The sequence below is a fragment of the Stenella coeruleoalba genome (genome assembly GCF_951394435.1).
Source record: "Stenella coeruleoalba genome assembly, chromosome: 20".
NCBI classification, from domain to species: Eukaryota; Metazoa; Chordata; class Mammalia; order Artiodactyla; family Delphinidae; genus Stenella; species Stenella coeruleoalba.
The window spans coordinates 56,237,787-56,256,646 of record NC_137166.1 but is presented as its reverse complement, the minus strand read 5'-3'; the positions used below and the strand labels follow the sequence as shown (position 1 = coordinate 56,256,646).

Sequence of the window (18,860 nt, the reverse complement as noted above, 5' to 3'; positions counted from 1 at the left end):
GAGAAGCCACCTCAAGAAGCCTATGCACCGCAGCAAAGAGTAGCCCCCGCTCACTGCAACTAGAGAAAGCCTATGCGCAGCAAAGAGGACCCAACACAGCCAAAAGTTAATTAATTAATTAATCAAAAAGAAATATAATGTTATGTAAGTTTCATATATACAAGTCAATGTACCACAATAAAAAAATGTTTTAACAGCCTAAATAAAATTGGTTTTTGCCAGAAAAAAAAAATTGAAAGTTACTTTTTTCTTGTGGTGAAATATACGTAACACAAAATTTACCATCTTAACTTTTCAGTGTACAATTCAGTGGCATTAATTATAGACACACTGTTGTGCAGCCATCGCCACCAACTTTATCCAGACTCCTGATTCTCTATAATATTTTAGCAGCTTTCTGTGAATGATTATTTCAAAATAAAAAGTAAAAACAATAAAGCCCTGAAATCCGCCAAGCAAAAACCATACCCAGGACTTACCTCAGAGACTCCAGCAAACAGTTTGGGTGCTTTACTGCTTCACATGCCATCATAACATCTCTATCCTTCAGGTGAGTGCTTTCCAAGTCCAGGTATTTAATATTTCTGTTGATAAGCGTTAGCCAGAGGTGACGGAGACCAGGGGTAATCTGGGCACCTGTAAATCTACAGAAGAGGAAAGAAAACACTAGTTAGACATTTGGGTGACATTTGGTTGTATCCTAATGTTTCCTTCTTGCTCTTTCTTCCATTTCAACTCTGATCTCTCATTATTTGCATTTACAATTGCCCCTCAAATAACATGGATTTAAACTGCACAAGTCCACTCATACATGGATTTTTTTCAATAAAAATATATATGTAGAACATTGTGTGCAAAACTTGTATTGAAGTGGATAGCCTATCATTACACAGGAATAAGGTGAGTGATATTCAGTATAAAATTAATGTGTTTGTTTTCTCACTGTTTTAAAACTTTGCTTTCAAAGAATTGCATTACTGTACAGTCTGCCTTTCTCTCTCATAATTGTAGACACTGTATCAGCAGATCGTCACAGGTGTTTTTTTAAAAAATGTAACAATGTTTCCAATACTGTATTATGAGTATGACTGTAATATGGATGCCATAAAAACGTTATAATGGGGCTTCCCTGGTGGCGCAGTGGTTGAGAGTCCGCCTGCCGATGCAGGGGACACGGGTTCGTGCCCCGGTCCGGGAAGATCCCACATGCTGCGGAGCGGCTGGGCCCGTGAGCCATGGCCGCTGAGCCTGCATGTCCGGAGCCTGTGCTCCGCAACGGGAGAGGCCACAGCAGTGAGAGGCCCACGTACCGCAAAAAAAAAAAAAGAAAAAAAAAATTATGATGATTCATTCATTAGTGTACAGGCTAGGCTACCATAAAGCAATCTTATTGCTGCTTCCTCATTATCTATGCATGAATCATTACACCTGTAAATAAATATGAATTTCTTTCACATTATATTTTCATTTTTGATGTCCACTGTAACACGTATGTATCTACACATATGTATGTTATACATATAACATCTAAAGTATTTTGTATCATATAATATTGATGGAGATACTGACAAATGATTCCCCTTATAAACAGACAACGTCAATTTATGGTATCAATACAGTACTGTAAAAATATACTTTCTCTTCCTTATGATTTTCTTAATAACATCTTTTCTCTAGCTTACTTTATTGTAAGACTAAGTATATAATACATATATAAATATGTATTAATTGACTATGTTATTGGTAAGGCCTCTGGTCAACAGTAGACTATTAGTGGTTAAGTTTTTGGGGAGTCAAAAGTTATGTTTGGATTTTTGACTGCGTGGGGCCAGGGCTTGGCATTGTTCAAGGGTCAAAACAATTCCTGCATTGTTCAAAGGTCAAAAGTATTTTACTTTAAAGCAGCAAACACTTGAGTACCTATGATGCATCAGGCACTGGGAAGAGTGTATTAAACAAATGCTAATATTCTGTGCCTTATGGAGCTTAACCTATCAGGGAAGACATTCAACAGAGGCAAAAGAGTTATGCATAAGAAAGCTAAAAATAGAGCTACTATAGGATCCAGCAATCCCACTCCTGGGCATATATCCAGAGAAAACCATAATTCAAAAAGATACATGTACCCCGATGTTCACTGCAGCACTACTTACAATAGCCAGGACATGGAAGCAACCTAAGTGTCCATCAACAGATGAATGGATAAAGAAGACATGGTACATATATACAATGGAATACTACTCGGCCATATAAAGAACAAACGAATGCCATTTTCAGCAATGTGGATGGACCTAGAGATTATCATCCTAAGTGAAGTAAGTCAGACAGAGAAAGACAAATATATGATATCACTATGTGGAATCTAAAAAAAAATGGTACAAATGAACCTATCTACAAAACAGAAATAGAATCACGATGTAGAAAACAAACTTATGATGACCAAGGGGGAAAGGGTGGGGGAGGGCTAAATTGGGAGATTGGGATTGACACATACACACTACTATGTATAAAATAGATAACTAACAAGGACCTACTGTATAGCACAGGGAACTCTACTCAATACTCTGTAATGACCTATATGGGAGTAGAATCTAAAAAAGAGTGGATGTATGTATATGTATAGCTAATTCACTTTGCTATGCTGCAGAAACTAACACAACATTGTAAATCAACTATATTCCAAAAAAATTATAAAAAAAGAATGAAATATGTTATAGTTCATTAAGAATAGAGCTACAGATATCTAGCCAAGTTCAAGTGGAAGAAAAAAGTCAAATGTCAGACTGTGCAATGTGATATCATTTGGATTAAGAACTTCATATGCCACTAAATATTTATAATTGCATGGAAAATTTATGAGAATATGTGAAAGTAATTAGGCAAACAGGAAGCAGAAGAGGCATCAGGGGACTTACTGAAAATCCTTTGGACTACCTGAATCTCTTTACGATGATCATGTATTAGGGCTGAATGACAAATATTGATGACATGGATTTTTTTTTTTTAGAGTTACTGTTTTTTCTTTTAACATCTTTGTTGGAGTATAATTGCTCTACAATGGTGTGTTAGTTTCTGCTGTATAACAAAGTGAATCAGCTATGCATATACATATATCCCCATATCTCCTCCCTCTTGCATCTCCCTCCCACCCTCCCTATCCCACCCCTCTACGTGGTCACAAAGCACGGAGCTGACCTCCCTGTGCTATGCGGCTGCTTCCCACTAGCTATCTATTTTACACTTGGTAGTGTATATATGGATGACACGGATTAAAGCAAGTGACAGGGTGTAACAAGAGCTTAACATAGGGGCGGCTAGTGGGGAGGGATTCCCAAGGGAAAAACAGTTAAGATAACAGCTGACAGAGCAATCAAGTTTGGTGTAGGACTTAAGGTGAACAAGGCATTATTCCTTATTCTGGGATCACCAAGTTCCTTGGCTCAGCCCAGTTTAAGGAAACTAATTCGGGAAGAGATAGAAGTGGCCACAGGAGAGGAAAATGTTTGCAGCCAAGAACTTGACTTGGTCTAGTCTTGAGTGTCACATGTGCTTCACTTGGTCCTGGAGGGAAAAGTAGAAATAGAACCTTTGTTGAAGTAGAACAAGCCCTTCATTTCCTGTTCTAGGTATCTGGTAAGTACCCTGGCATCTCCAACAGACCCAGGAACTTATTGGGTTGGCCCAAAAAGTTCATTTGGGTTTTTCCATAAGATGTTATGGAAAAACCCAAATGAACTTTTTGGGCCAACCCAATATATTGGATATTTAAATATTTGTTACCTTATTAGCCTAAAAGCATTAAGGACTGAGTTAAAGGCTCTCACAGATCATGCACTTTGATCTTGCTATTGCCTCATGCTCTACCATTTATTGAAATGAGCCTCCCTCACTTTTCCCTCACTAACAAACTCCTATTCATCCTTCAAGACCCCGAGTAAATGAAGCCACCTTAGTAATCCCTTCACAAGGTCTTTAGTCATTCCCCATCCTGTGCTTTTGGGAACTTGGTTCCTATACCTTCCATGGCACTTATTCCCTCCAAATACATTTTATAGATTGGTCTTCCTCAGTAGGTGGGAGAGGAGAGCCATGACACAGCCAGGCAAAGGGGCATGTACAAGGGCTGGGAAGCCTTACATCAGATTCTGTATTTTACAGGTTGGCTGCCTCAGCTTGATGCAGAGGGTCTTCATGGCCTCTTCACTCAAGATGCTGCCACTCAGGTCGAGCTGTCGTAGGTTTGGGTGGGTGCTGAGCACAGAGCAGAGGTGTTCCCAATGCTCATCATGGGTCTTGATCTGCAGGCTATGTTGGAGAAGGAAATAAGCATTTGCTTCCACAGGATGGATTTTGACATGAACAACTGCCCCAGAAATGCCCGGGGAGAGAAACCAGTGTATTAGGGCGGGACAGGGATGGTTTTAGAGACTCTGAGGCTAGTGTAGCAGATCTCGCCTCATGCTCTGGAGAAGTGCTCTCATAACCACCTCCCTCCTGAATATTTCGACACCCACGGGGCACACCTCCAGCTCTCGAGTAAGATTTGTGCTTAAATTCTAGCTCCCCCTTGAATGTCAGAGGGTGCAGCCACTACTGAAAACAGTATGGAGTTTCCCCCCCAGATTAAAAATAGAACTACCACATGATCCAGCAATCCCACTTCTGGGGGTATATCAGAGAATTGAAATCAGGATCCCAAAGAGATATTTGTACTCTATTATTCACAATAGCCAAGACATGGAAACAACCTAAGTGTCCGTCAGTGGATAAGTGGATAAAGAAAATGTGGTATACACACAAAATGGAATATCATTCAGCCTTAAAAGAGAAGGAAGTCCTGCCATTTGCAACAACTGGGATGAAGCTAGAGGGTATTATGCTAAAAAAAGCAGTAACAGAGAGACATGCATGATCTCACTTACACGGAGATTCTAAAAGAGTCGAATTCATAGAAGCAGAATGTAGAGTGGTGGTTGCCTGGGGCTGGGGGTGGGGGAAATGGGGAGATGTTGGCCAAAGGGTACAAAGTTTCAGTTGTGCAGGATAAATACATGCTGGAGAGCTAATGTACAACGATGTGCCTAGGGATAGTAGGTAGTCTTAAGTGTTTTCACCACACACACGCTGGCTCTCACACACACACACAAAGAAAATGATAACTATAAGAGGTAATGGGTATGTTAATTCGCTTGACGGTGATGATTATTTCAGGTATATCAAAACACCAAGGCATACATCTTAAATATATGCAATTTTCATTTGTCAATTATAGCTCCCCTCCCAAAGATGGAAAGAAAAAAACGAATTGCAGAGATAAGGTACTCACCCTTGGGGAATGCTGGGCCATGACTCAGCAAATTCATGCTTTGGGACCTCTCTGACATCCAACCGAATTTTCCGTAAATACTGGCAATGCCGGAAACAGAAAGAAGACACTATTAAGTCCATTGGCCGGTTCAGCGGAAGCCACACTTCTTGGAAGCTGTTCAATGCCGAGCGAACAAACTCGTCATCCTGTGTCTCAAAAAGACAGTAGAAGGCGTCAAGGAAGTCTAGCGGGGCAGTGGTGTTGGTGTGTTGACCCAACAAAGAGATCCAGTGCAGAAGCCTCTGCTTTGCCACCAGGGGGACAGGAGATCCCAGGAGGGTTCCCAGCGCCCCCATCACCTCTTTGCTCATGAGGCCAAACAAGAACCTCTTCATCTGGACCAAGTGGACGTTGAAGTCGATTTGCTTGAGTTCCATCAAACTCTTTACATTCTCAGTGAACAGAGGGTAGGGGTCCCCCTCTCCTTCCCATCCTTCCAGGACATAGTACAAGGCAGCAAAGAACTCCTGGAGGCTGAGGTGTAAGAACATGTAACACTCTTCACAGCGGCTGCCTTGGAGAAGGATGCTTGTGTGAAACAGAGCGGAGAGCTCAGGTTCCTTCAGTCCGTGAATGCCCAGGTCATCGCTGTAAAACACGAACTTCGTATTCCACACGCCTTCCACAGCCATCTGGCACAAGCCCTTCAAGGTGACTCTTTCCTCCTGACGCAGACAGCTCCTGACTGCATCTTTTGGAGCGAGCTGATGGAACACGAATGAGGCATACAAGCCCGTGAGAGTCTGGCAAGTGATGGAAAGGCTCTTTCCTGGTGCCTCTTGCAGGTTGAGAGCCTCACAGACCAGGGAGCACACGACGGACACCTGGCACTTGTCAAACACCTCATGGTTGCCCACTACTGAACGCAAGGTTTGCATCTTTTGATGTTCATGCTTCATATGCTCAAGAAGCAACTGCATCCTTTTTTCCACTGAGAGTCCCCCAACCAACAGGTAATGGGGAGACAGGAGCACGGACTGGAGCTTTTCTATGCCCGAGTCTCGGACGGTGATGATCAGGGAAGACTCGGGAAGTAAGACTTTCTTCAGAAGACTGTGCATCAAGACGGACACGGGCTGCTTCTCCGCCCAGTCTCCAGAGAGATTTGAGTCATCGTCTTTGAAGGCGAGGTCCAGGTCCTCAAATCCGTCAACCACAAACAAGAGCCTTTCTGGTTGGGACAGGATCTCCTCCACCTGGACCTGGGTGTCTGGCCACTGCCTGGAGATTAACTCTGCAAAGCTGCACTCCCTCGTCCGCTGTACCTCTCTGGCGTGGAGGAAAAAGACATAGGAGAACATGCCCTGGTAGAGCTCACCTTGTGCCCAGAACAGCAGGATCCTTCTGGCCAGAGCTGATTTCCCGATCCCCGCCTTTCCGTGTAGAACCACAGTGAGAGGCCGGAAGCCCCCCTGGTCTGGATTAAAAGCCCCCAACAACACGTGCACATCTGGACAGTCAGAGGCAAATTTTTCAAAGCTGTGGTGTGCATCCAGCTTCGTGGAGAATTTCCTCATCACGTGACTCTTATAGTCTTGTTGGTCATCTCTGTGGCCTGAGTCGGACAGGAGAGAAGAAGAACGAGATAGAGAGTTTGAAGAAAGTCTGGATTTCAGTAAAAAAAACTAGCAGAAAAGCAAAACAAAAACCGCAGACCGAGTGGATCCTAAGTCACACAGCCTACAGCTGTGGGTCTTTTGTTTCTTCCTAGCAACTTACATATAACAAGCTCTGTCCCTGTATGAAGATCACTTCCTCAAAGTTTACTGATGCTCTGCCAAATAGCTCTGTGTCCCTTTAACCTGATTTCTCTTTCCAGGACTTCATACCTGATAGGTTACATTTTTGTTTGCTTATTGTCTGTCTCCGGCAATGGATTCTGTGCAGGGACTTTGCTACTTGCTACTGTTTCTTCAGTATTGTAACAGCGCCTGGTGCCCTGTGGACACACAACTACGTATTCACTGAATAATCTACATTGAACATGCCTATGTGGTCTCTGAAAGACAGAGAAGCTTGGGGGAGCTGAGGATGCGTGCCTGGCCCTGCGTTCCAGACCTCGGGGTGGGCATGCACATTCAGTTCCAGCCCAGGAATCCCGGGCTACTGTGGAGAAACAGCTCCATGTGACGGGATACTGCTGTTTACGGGGAGGTAAGCACAGCCTTTGAAGTTAGACCGGTACTGCCTGCAACTCGAAGCTCTATAGTGTCTGTGATTTGGAACAAGTTGCCTCATTTTCTGGACCTCCATTTCCTCACCCATAAGATGAGATGGACATCCTCTTCAAGGGCTGCGACAAATATTTAAGGAACAGAAAGTGCATTCGATATTTATCGGCACGGGGCTTGGCAAAGATGAGCAATGGCCAGTATTAGCATTAAAAAGTGTAATTCTTTCAACCTTACCCTCTTTATTTTATTCCCAACACTTGTCATAAATGGCAATTCTTTTATGTGTTTAATCATCTAGCTCCCAGCTTCCAAGGTGAGCTCCATGAGAAAAATACCTTGTCATTTTACCTCCATCCCTGTAGCCTCTTTAACCGTCTCTGACATCCAATAGGTATGCACTAACATAAAAAATTAGATGATCATACTACGTGAAGTAAGTGGGACAGAGAAAGACAAGTATCATAGATATCACTTATAAGTGGAATCGAAGAATGGATACAAATGAACTTCCTTACAAAACAGGAGACTCACAGACCTAGAAAAGAAACTTATGGTTACCAAAATGGGAAATGGCGGGGGCGGGGAGGGAGAAAAGTATACACACTACTATATATAAAATAGGTAACCGACAAGGACCTACTGTATAGCACAGGGAACACAATATTCTGTGTTGGGAAAAGAATATGAAAAAGAAGAGATATATATGTGTTACTGAATCACTTTGCTCTAAACCTGAAACGAACACAACACTGTAAATCGACCATACACCAATATAAAATAAAAATTAAAAAAAATTTAAAAATTCCTATCCGGTCCCTTACATTTGCTGGTACTACCATTATCTTTAAAAAAAAGAGAGAGAGAGTAAGACTCTCTCTATACAAGTGCATGAGACAGTGACTAGCCCTACATAAAATCTCTACACAAAAGTTCCAAATCTTAAACTTCATTGTTCTGCATCAGGAAGGTCATGAACAGATCTGTATTGAACCCACAAGCAGCAGACCCTCTGAGATCTGAACAAGGTCCATTTGCTGAGGTCACACTGATGTATTATCTTCCGTCAAAAGGACAGACTGTGCTCCTGGGTTGTAGGTTTTTGCAGAGGTAGAGGAACCCCAGAAAGAGAGGCTGCAGTTGAATTCAACCCTTCTTTGCCTCTTCCTCAGCCGCTTTTTCTTTTTCTTCTTTTTTTTTTAAATTGAAGTACAGTTAATTTACAATGTTGTGTTATTTTCAACTATATAGCAATGTGATTCAGTTTATATATATTTATATTAATATTTGTATATATATTTATTTATATATATTTATGAGTATATATAAACACATATTCTTTTTCAGATTATTTTCCATTATGGTTTATTATAAGATATTGAATATAGTTCCCTGTGCTATACAGTAGGTACCTGTTTTATATATGTTTTAAATATACCTATTTTATATACAGTGTTGTGTATATATACAATGGAATATTACTCAGCCATAAAAAATGAAATAATGCCATTTGCAGCAACATGAATGGACCTAGAGTTTATCATATTAAGTGAGGTAAGTCAAAGACAAATATCATATGATACCACTTATATGTGGGATCTAAAAAATGATACAAATGAACTTATTTACAAAACGAACAGACTCACAGACATAGACAACAAACTTAGGGTTACCAAAGGGGATACTAGGGGTCGGGGGGAGACACCTTTTCTTCTTCCATGGATTTAGTGATCATGTCTGTACTTAAGAGTTCCAAATATTGCTCTCTAGTGCTGATTTCTTCCCTAAAAATCCAGGATCATATGTCTAACTCACTACCTTAAAGGGACCTCAAATTCAATGCACCAAAAACTCATTTCAGCTTTTACCTCTAACCAAAAACTTACTCCTTCTGGTAAGTGTCCCGTAAATGATAATTAGAAAGAAGCTTCTCTTTCTGAACTTACCTTGGAACAGATATTTGGCTCATTCCCTTATACAGAAATCTAATTTTAGCCCCACACCATCACTCTATGGTAGTTTTTCATCAATAAAATGGGGATATTAATACCTCCCTTATGAGACAGGTGTAGGATCCCACAACATAATCCCAAAATGTGAGAACAGCGCCCGGCCCACGGCAAGTATTCTAGAAATGTCGTCATTGTTGGTATTTGTTACTACCCATTCCAACTGAAAACGGACAATACTGCCCGCTATTAGGTTTTCAAGTATTTGTCCAAGGAATGATTAAAGTAACCCACACCTGCCAACATACGTTATGTTGTACGGATGGAATAAAAGCCCAGCTTGAAGTGATTTCAGAGTTTGAAATTTACTTCATGGACTTTCGGGACTTCCCTGGTGGTCCAATGGCTGAGACTCCGCGCTCCCAAATGCAGGGGGCCCAGGTTCAATCCCTGGTCCGGGAACTAAGATGCCACATGCCATGCCACAATGAAGAGTTCACAGGCTGCAACTAAGATCCTGAATGTGGCAACGAAGATCCCGTGTGCCACAACTAAGACCCTGTGCAGCCAAATCGGTCAATCCATCAATCAATATTTTTGAAAAAAATCATTGACTTTCCACATCACCATCCACCAGGTTGTCTGAACAGAAAGGTGGGAGCAATTTCTGAACCTCTGTTTTTCTGAAACCCTCAACGCCAAATTCTACTAGATATATCTACCCCATATCTTACTGAGATATTACTATCTTAGATCGCAATAAATATTTTTCTGTGATAATTTCCTTATACATAAATGTTAATAGCAGCATCATTCATACACATCCATTTTCCACCCCCCTCTCCCCCACTAACTTGGTACTTCTTCCATGCTTAGACCTTGGTCCGTCTTTGTTGGTGTAGAATGTTCTGGTATTTCAGCCAGTAAATATTCTGCAATAGAGAGTAGATGAGATAATGTCTCAATAAAGTCATGACAATTCCCCAAATCAGGGATGAGCACATCCTCTGCCCAAATTACTGAGGGCAACAAAGACTAGTCTCAGGATCTCACAGTTTATTCCATGACTAGTCTGAAATGAGAAAAATGGAGACAGACCCTCAAATACCACCAGCACGGTGAAGCAGCAGAGATTTATAGTAAAGACTGTCTAATTTTGAGCACGTAAATGTACATTTCAGTCCCATTTTTGCTGTGTGATCCTGGGTAGGTCATATAATAAGACAGTATATTATGGTTATTAAGAGTTAATTGTCAAGGGCTTCCCTGGTGGCTCAGTGGTTAAGAATCCGCCTGCCAATGCAGGGACACGGGTTCGAGCCCTGGTCCAGGAAAATCCCACATGCCGCGGAGCAACTAAGCCCATGTGCCACAACTACTGAGCCTGCGCTCTAGAGCCTGCGAGCCACAACTACTGAGCCCACGTGCCACAACTACTGAAGCCCACCTGCCTAGAGCCCGTGCTCTGCAACAAGAGAAGCCACTGTGATGAGAAGCCCGCACACCACAACGAAGAGTGGCCCCCACTCGCTGAAACTAGAGAAAGCCCGCGTGCAGCAATGAAAACCCAAGGCAGCCAAAATAAATTAATTAATTAATAAATTTTAAAAAAGAGTTAATCATCAAGAGTCATCTTAAACACCTCTCTCGAACATCAGAATAGTTTGTTAACTACTCAGATGCCTGTGAGTTCTCCAAATAGAGGTACCTTCAACTCATAAGCTCTAACATTGACCAATCCTCCCTCCCCCTCCCCCTCCCCCATCTACTTGCTGCAAAAATCTCTTCCAGTATTTCCTGGGATGAGGCAATGGAACCCCATCCACCCCGTAACTCATGCCAGAAACTTGGGTACCATGCTTGATTCCATATTCTCCATCTGCATTTAGTCCTCAAAAACTGTTGTGTCTGTTTCCAAAATATCTTCCAATTCCATTTCTACTTTTTCTTTAACTGCCATCATCACCCTAGTCCAAGCCGCCTTTATTTCTCCCATGGGATGCTAGAATGGACCCCTAACTGGTCTCCCCATATCCACTCATGACTCTTTCCAGACCACTCATGACTTCAGCAACAATGGTGAAATGCCAGTTTGATTATTTCTACCCCTACCCCTTTAAAACTATTTAATTGCTTGTGCTTTGCTATTAAAATTATTTTCAAGATGCTGTCTGACTTCTAGACCATCTTTTTTTTTTTTGCGGTACGCAGGCCTCTCACCGTTGTGGCCTCTCCCGTTGCGGAGCACAGGCTCCGGACGTGCAGGCTCAACGGCCATGGCTCACGGGCCCAGCTGCTCCGCGGCATGTGGGATCCTCCCAGACCAGGGCATGAACCCGTGTCCCCTGCATCGGCAGGCGGACCCTCAACCACTGCGCTGCCAGGGAAGCCCCTAGACCATCTTTTTATCTTCATCTCCTGCCATATTCTCTCCAATGCTTCATGGTCTATCCAACCTCTTTCTTTGTTAAAGACTTCATAATGTTGCTCTCTTTTGCTCAGAATGTTCTCCTCTACCCAATTAGCTCGGCTAATTCCTTTTCTTCATTTTTGTCTCAGTCTAAACCTTACTTCTTCTAGGAAGTGATTCTAGTCTTCACATATTTTTCTACACCATCCATTTAAAAAATTGCCCATTTATCCCTCTTCCCTATTGCATTGCAAGCTATAAATCTCTGGCACACGATACACGAGAGTATGCAAAATGAATGTTAAAGATACGCAAAATGAATGTTAAGTAATTTTTGTCACATATTAGGTCATGAACTTGGTCAGCTTACACGAGAATTTAAAGATACGCAAAATGAATGTTAAGTAATTTTTGTCACATATTAGGTCATGAACCTGGTCAACTTGTGTAACTTGGTAGAATCTCTATTTTAGCTTCTGTCATGGGGAACCTATTTTTTGGGTGAGTTTGAAAATCAATAGCAGAGCACATGACAACTTCAACATGGTATTTAGACTGGGGTACTGACTGGTAAACACCAACAATTATTTTAATTTTATAACCCTTATTTCCTGTGAATAATACTAATATGTTTTCCACCCAGGGCTTTTTTGAGGCTCCGAAGGAATAGCTTCTGTTCAAGTCCTTTGCAGCTACAGCTGATGAGCTACATATAGGCATGTAATACCTGTAAGTCTTTAGGGCCAATCTGATTGCTTACACTTGGGGCTCTTCATTAAGTTTTTGTCCACAGTTGAGGAGACAATTCCTCCTGATGAAGGAGAGCTATTATTTTTTTCTACTACCTTTCTCCTAAATACCTTAAGATAACTACACAATTTGATCTAAGTACGTTGCTATAATATGGGCACCAACATTCTGAGGAAGGTCAGTCCTTAGAGAAGTTCCTTGAACCTTAGTCCCTCAGTCTGGGGCAAGAAATAAGGGAGATGCCCATTGTACAGCCATTAGTGTTCTCAAAAAATGAGTGAAGCTTTGTTAAGGACTTTCTATACATTATCTTATGGAACCTCTGCAACAGCACAGATAAGCATCACAGTTACTGTTCCCAGTTGTAGAATCCAAGGGTCAGAGTAGGAGAAAATTTGCCATAAGTCATACTTGTGGTGGCACCAGAGCTATGCACTTCTGACTACAAATCCCATCTACTAACTTTGACCAAATTCTGTCCAGATAGAGGGCTTATCTACCCCTGTCTTCTCCTTCATTGTTTCACAGGCTGGAGATGACTCTAGCTTCCAGCCAGGGAGGTGGACCAATGAGTGAGTTAGCTCTCCTAGTTCAGACTCATGCTGTAGAGGTGGACTCCCTGAGAGAACAATGATACCTTTCCCATTCCCATGGGAACCTGAGGTCACCTCCCTTTTCTCCTACCCCTAGATCTGCCCCAAATCTGTCTTACTCACTTTTCATCTCATCCCTGGCCATCTCTGAGAGGGCCGACAGGCTCATCTTTTCAAAGATGTCAATGGATATCTTCCAGGCAAGAGATTCTTTATAATGCTCATGCAAGAGGGAGGTGAGCTGTTCCGAATCGGCATTATCCACTTCAACCAGTGGAAAAGAGCAGGCTGCTGGTTCCGAAGCGCTTTCCTTCAGTAATGCCTTAAATAACTGAAACTCTTCTTTGTGTAGCTGCTCGAAACACCACTGCAGTCCATAGCTGGAAAAGGAGGATAATTTGGCTTCTCCCATCTTAACGCAAGGCTGAGAGCTCAGGTTTTGTTGGAGAAGTAGATTCTTCGGTAAACGAAGCAAATGGGACCTGTTGGAAAAGTGACACGATTCAAAAGAGAACCTTGCATCCAATTCTCAAGTTTGTACAACCAGCCTCAATGGACTCACCAGATGGAATGACATTCTCTATTCCTTTTGTGAAAGATACTGAGAGAAGCCCAATTAACAGGTAACAATTCTTCATAGACTTAGAATTACTTGACGCCGTTATCTATCTTGTTACCAGAATATAAGCTCTGGGATATTTTACTGCCTGTATCCCTAGTTCCTGAAATAGCATCTGGCACAGAGTAAGACTGAAAACACTTGCCAGTGAATGATCTTGGCTCACAGGCCAGACTCAGGGAATTGGCACATAGGTTCCCATCACTTACTGAAAATCAGTCACACAGTTTTTAGATCAGTTGATTCCGGTTGTGCCTGTTAATATAACATTCAGTTATACACACACAGTAAAGATTTTTGGTATAAAAGTATACTGATAGGGCTTCCCTGGTGGCACAGTGGTTAAGAATCCACCTGGCAATGCAGGGGACACGGGTTCAAGCTCTGGTCCGGGAAGATCCCACATGCTGCAGAGCAACTGAGTCCATGTGCCACAACCACTGAGCCTGCGCTCTAGAGCCAGCGAGCCACAACTACTGAGCCCACGTGCCGCAACTACTGAAGCCTGCGTGCCTAGAGCCCCTGCTCCACAACAAGAGAAGCCACCACAATGAGAAGCCCGTGCACCGCAACTAAGAGTAGCCCCTGTTCATCGCAACTAGAGAAAGCCCACGTGCAGCAACAAAGACCCAACACAGCCAAAAATAAATAAAATAAATAAATTTAAAGGTAGATGAAGGAAGGTACTACTTAAAAAAAAGTATACTAATAAGTATCTGAAAATATCTGATCTGGAACTTGTATCTAGAAAATATAAAACTGCTCTCAAGTCCAAGCTCTCTCTGCTCGCCAAACGACAGGCCAATAAATTGGAGACGAGTTGTTCGGAAAGCCGGCAGACTGAGAAGGTGGCAGACTAAAGTCTCCGAATAACCATCTTATCAGGGTTTGGATGCCAGCTTCTTTTATAGCACAGAGAGGGGGAGGAGATGAGGAAGTAAAGTAAAAAAGGCCATAAGATTTGCAAATATCTCCTGGAATGGCCAGCCTCCAGGAGCGGATGTGTTAATTTCTTCTTTCTTGCAGCCATTCACAGGTCGAACAGGGTCCAGATGTTTCCCTGAACAAAGGCACTTTGGTTTAACCTTCAGGCAGAGGGCAGGTTTCCCCAAGGCAGGCCATTATGTATAGACAGTATCCTTTTAGTGAACAAAGGCAACAGGAAGCAAAGGTTAAAGTAAAAGAAACAGATCCAACACGTAGTCAGTTTTGGCTCTTCCCTGTAAAAAAACCTCCTAATAAAAGGATAAATAGGGCTTCCCTGGTGGCGCAGTGGTTGGGAGTCCGCCTGCCGATGCGGGGAACGCGGGTTCGTGCCCCGGTCTGGGAGGATCCCACATTCCGCGGAGTGGCTGGGCCCGTGAGCCATGGCCACTGAGCCTGTGCGTCCGGAGCCTGTGCTCCGCAATCGGAGAGGCCACAACAGTGAGAGGCCCGTGTACCGCAAAAAAGCAAAAACAAAAATTAAATGAGTACTTATCTAAATCCCTTCTTAGGAGATTTGCAGCATCTCAGGTAAACTTTCTGTAAACAGTATCAATATATAACGATTACTGTATTATTACTATAATAATAATATTATTATTGTCCTCACTTCACAGAGTTGAAATCAGAGGTTCTGTAAAGTTCTGTAAAGTGGAAGAGCTTGCTCTCTTTTAGAAAAGAGCATTGTCCTGTGCATCTGATTCTAACACTCCACCTCTTCCAATACATCCCAGACTGGGAACTGATACATCAAACACAAAAGACAGGTGAATTGATGGGAGGAGAGCCCAGGTGGAAGGATTAACGTGGGATAGGCTGACGGACACCTTCTGCTGTAAAATCGAGGCAGGATTGGTGAGAAGGCAAAGACATTATTCCAATAGAAGCAGGACTGTAGGTTGTAGGGATATAAGTTAAGACTGGTAGTCAGGGACTTCCCTGGTGGCGCAGTGATTAAGAATCTGCCTGCCAATGCAGGGGATATGGGTTCGAGCCCTGTCTGGGAAGATCCCACATGCTGCAGAGCAACTAAGTCTGTGCACCACAACTACTGAAGCCTGTGCGCCCCGTGCTCTGCAACAAGAGAAGCCACTGCAGTGAGAAACCCACACACCTCAACGAAGAGTAGCCCCTGCTCACCACAACTAGAGAAAAGCCCGTGCACGCACAGCAACAAAGACCCAACACAGCCAAAAAAAAAAATAAAAAAAGACTGGTGGTCAAAGCTATTTTCTGGGAACAAATGACTCACCAAAACTGTGTTTGTCTCTATCCTTTATCTATACTCTTTCCTGAAACACGTTTCTGCACAGGTATCTTAAAAAAATTTTTTTTTTATTGAAGTATAGTTGATTCACATTGTTGTGTTAATTTCTGCTGTACAGAAAAGTGATTCAGCTATACACATATATACTTTTTTTATACTGTTTCCCATTATGGTTTGTCCCAGGGTGTAGACTATAGTTCCCTGAGCTGTACAGTAGGACCTTGTTGTTTATCCATTCTATATGTAATAGTTTGCACCTGCTAACCCCAAACTCCCAACCCACCCCTTCCCCTTCCCCCTCGGCAAGGGGAAGTCTGTGAGTTTGCAAGTCTGTGAGTTTGCTTCTGTTTTGTAGTAGATAGGTTCATTTGCTGCACAGGTGTCTTGAATGATTCCACAGAAGCAGTTAAGATTACAGGGCTTGACATAAGTTAGACCCCGTTTCAAATATTGAGTCACCTCTTAGCACCCCAGGCAAACACATTTAACTCACCTGTAACTCAGTTTCCTCCCTTGACAAACACCCTCAGGACCATATAGCACTTTGATGGCTGTAAGCCATAGTGAACATATTATTAGCAGAATTAAAAAAGGAGTCTTGTAAGATGTGGACCAGACATCAGCTGGTCTCGACCCTTTGAGTCAGAGCACCCCAATTCTGTCCTGCACTTTAGACCTAGAGATTAGGAAGCATTGAGAGCTGTACCGAAACACCCCAAACAGATATGTTTTGTGGGTAGATTTTTCAGCAAAGCGGGGAAATGGGACACTTCCTTCTGTCTAAGGGTATCTTTGGTCTCTGGGCTCTGACTAGTCTAAATGGAGAGAGAGGGAGCACAGAGCAGGGCGCAACGAACAGTTCCAACCAGGAATGTAGAAAAACGGGGAGAGAAAGGTACCAGGAACAAGACAGGAGAAACTACTCACCACGTTCACTCCTTGCCTCCAAGACCAGATCCCAACTGGCAACCACGTGGTGATGGGCCTTTGGGGAATCTTGGGCCGGTGACGTTGTTGCCGTCCATTGGCTGCCACGGCTCTAAACGGCCAGACCCAGGGTAGATGTGGAGCCGCTGCTTTCTGCACCTGCATGCCCCGCCCCCTTCCCACCTAACAGGTGAGGATGCTGCAGCACCCTTAGCACACCTGTGCCCAGGACCTCTACAGCCCTCACCTGGTTGTCCCAGAGCAATGATGTGTGTGTGCGTCCTCATTTTACCAGACCCGGCATTTACTGACCGCTCTCTAATGATGCTGCTGTTGTTTGTTCAATTGACTTTCTCCATAAAACTCTCTCACCTGGAGTCCTGTGAACTCATAATATATATACCTGTTTGTTATCAAATGAATCTTTTCCAACATTCTAAAGTGCCCCTCTTCTCACCATTGCTAATCACCAGGGAAATGCAAATTAAAAATGCAATGAGCTATCCCCTCACATCTGCCAAAATGGCCATCACCAGAAAGACCACAAGTAACAACTGCTGGACAGGGTGTGGAGGAAAGGGAACCCTCCTTCACTGTTGTGGGAATGTAAATTGGGGCAGCCCCTATGGAGAACAGTATGCAAGTTTCTCAAAAAACTAAAAATAAAACTACCATATGACCCAACAAGTCCACTCCTGGGTATATATCTGGAAAAAAACAAAAACTTTAATTCGAAAAGATACCTGCACCTCAACGGTCATAGCAGCACTATTCACGATAACCAAGATATGGAGGCAACATAAGTGTCCACCAACAGAGGAATGAATAAAGAAGATGTGGTACATACATACAATGGAATATTACTCAGCCATAAAAGGAACATTTTGCCAGTTGCAGCAACATGAATGGACTTGGAGGCATTATGCTAAGTGAAATAAGTCAGAGAAAGACAAATACTGTATTTTATCACTTATATGCAGAATCTTAAAAAAATGCAACAAACGAGTGAATATAACAAAAAAGAAGCAGACTCACAGATATAGGCAACAAGCCACTGGTTACTAGTGGGGAGGGGGAGGGGTAATAGAGTGGTGGGGGAGTAGGAGGTACAAACTATTGGGTGTAAGACAGGCTACAAGGAGGTAGTGCACAGCATGGGGGAATTTAGCCAATATTTTGTAATAAGTGTAAGTGGAAAGTAACCTTTGAAAATTGTGTAAAAAATAAAAAGTGCCCATCTCGGTTAATAGCAACACCAGCTACCTTGTGCCTCGAGCCTCCACATTAATGGTTACCTCCCAAAGCAGTTCTTTCTTTTTTTCTGGCTTTATTGAGGGAATCATCAATGCTGTGTAGGCTTAAGGTGTATAACATGTTGATTTCATAGATATATTGCAAAATGGTTACCACAGTAACAATATCTCCTACTTCAGTGGTTCCCAAACTTCACTGCAGGTTGGAATCACCTGGGGGAACTTTTTTTTTTTACATCTTTATTGGAGTATAATTGCTTTACAATGGTGTGTTAGTTTCTGCTTTATAACAAAGTGAACGAGTTATACATATACATTTGTTCCCATATCTCTTCCCTCTGGGGGAACTTTTAAAATCCCTCATACTCAGGCTGCACCCATTCCAATTAAGTCAGGATGTCTGGAGCTGGGAGCTAGGCTACAGCATCTTTAAGGATTCCGTGTTAATAAAGTGTGCCACGAAGATGGGAAACCTTGATCATACTTTCAGCCTTGCTCATCTCAAGGCATATTCCCTCCTTGCTTTAGCAAAGTGGGGGTCTCCTAGGTCCTTCTGGGGAACGTGTCAG

General features: G+C 42.7%; 1 protein-coding gene across 1 annotated transcript in view; it reads right to left on the bottom strand.

The window, feature by feature from the left end:
* NLRP5 (NLR family pyrin domain containing 5) overlaps positions 1-13,662 on the bottom strand; it is a 28,931-nt gene extending 15,269 nt beyond the window's left edge. Inside the window, exons 1-5 of the mRNA XM_079906686.1 lie at positions 13,365-13,662; positions 10,343-10,420; positions 5,327-6,923; positions 4,138-4,305; positions 480-644 (exon numbers count right to left, since the gene is read on the bottom strand). Of these exons, the coding sequence (XP_079762812.1) occupies positions 480-644; positions 4,138-4,305; positions 5,327-6,923; positions 10,343-10,420; positions 13,365-13,653 (2,297 nt within the window). The 5' untranslated portion in view covers positions 13,654-13,662. The remainder of the gene's footprint in view (positions 1-479; positions 645-4,137; positions 4,306-5,326; positions 6,924-10,342; positions 10,421-13,364) is intronic.
* Between the last annotated feature and the right edge of the window lie 5,198 nt (positions 13,663-18,860).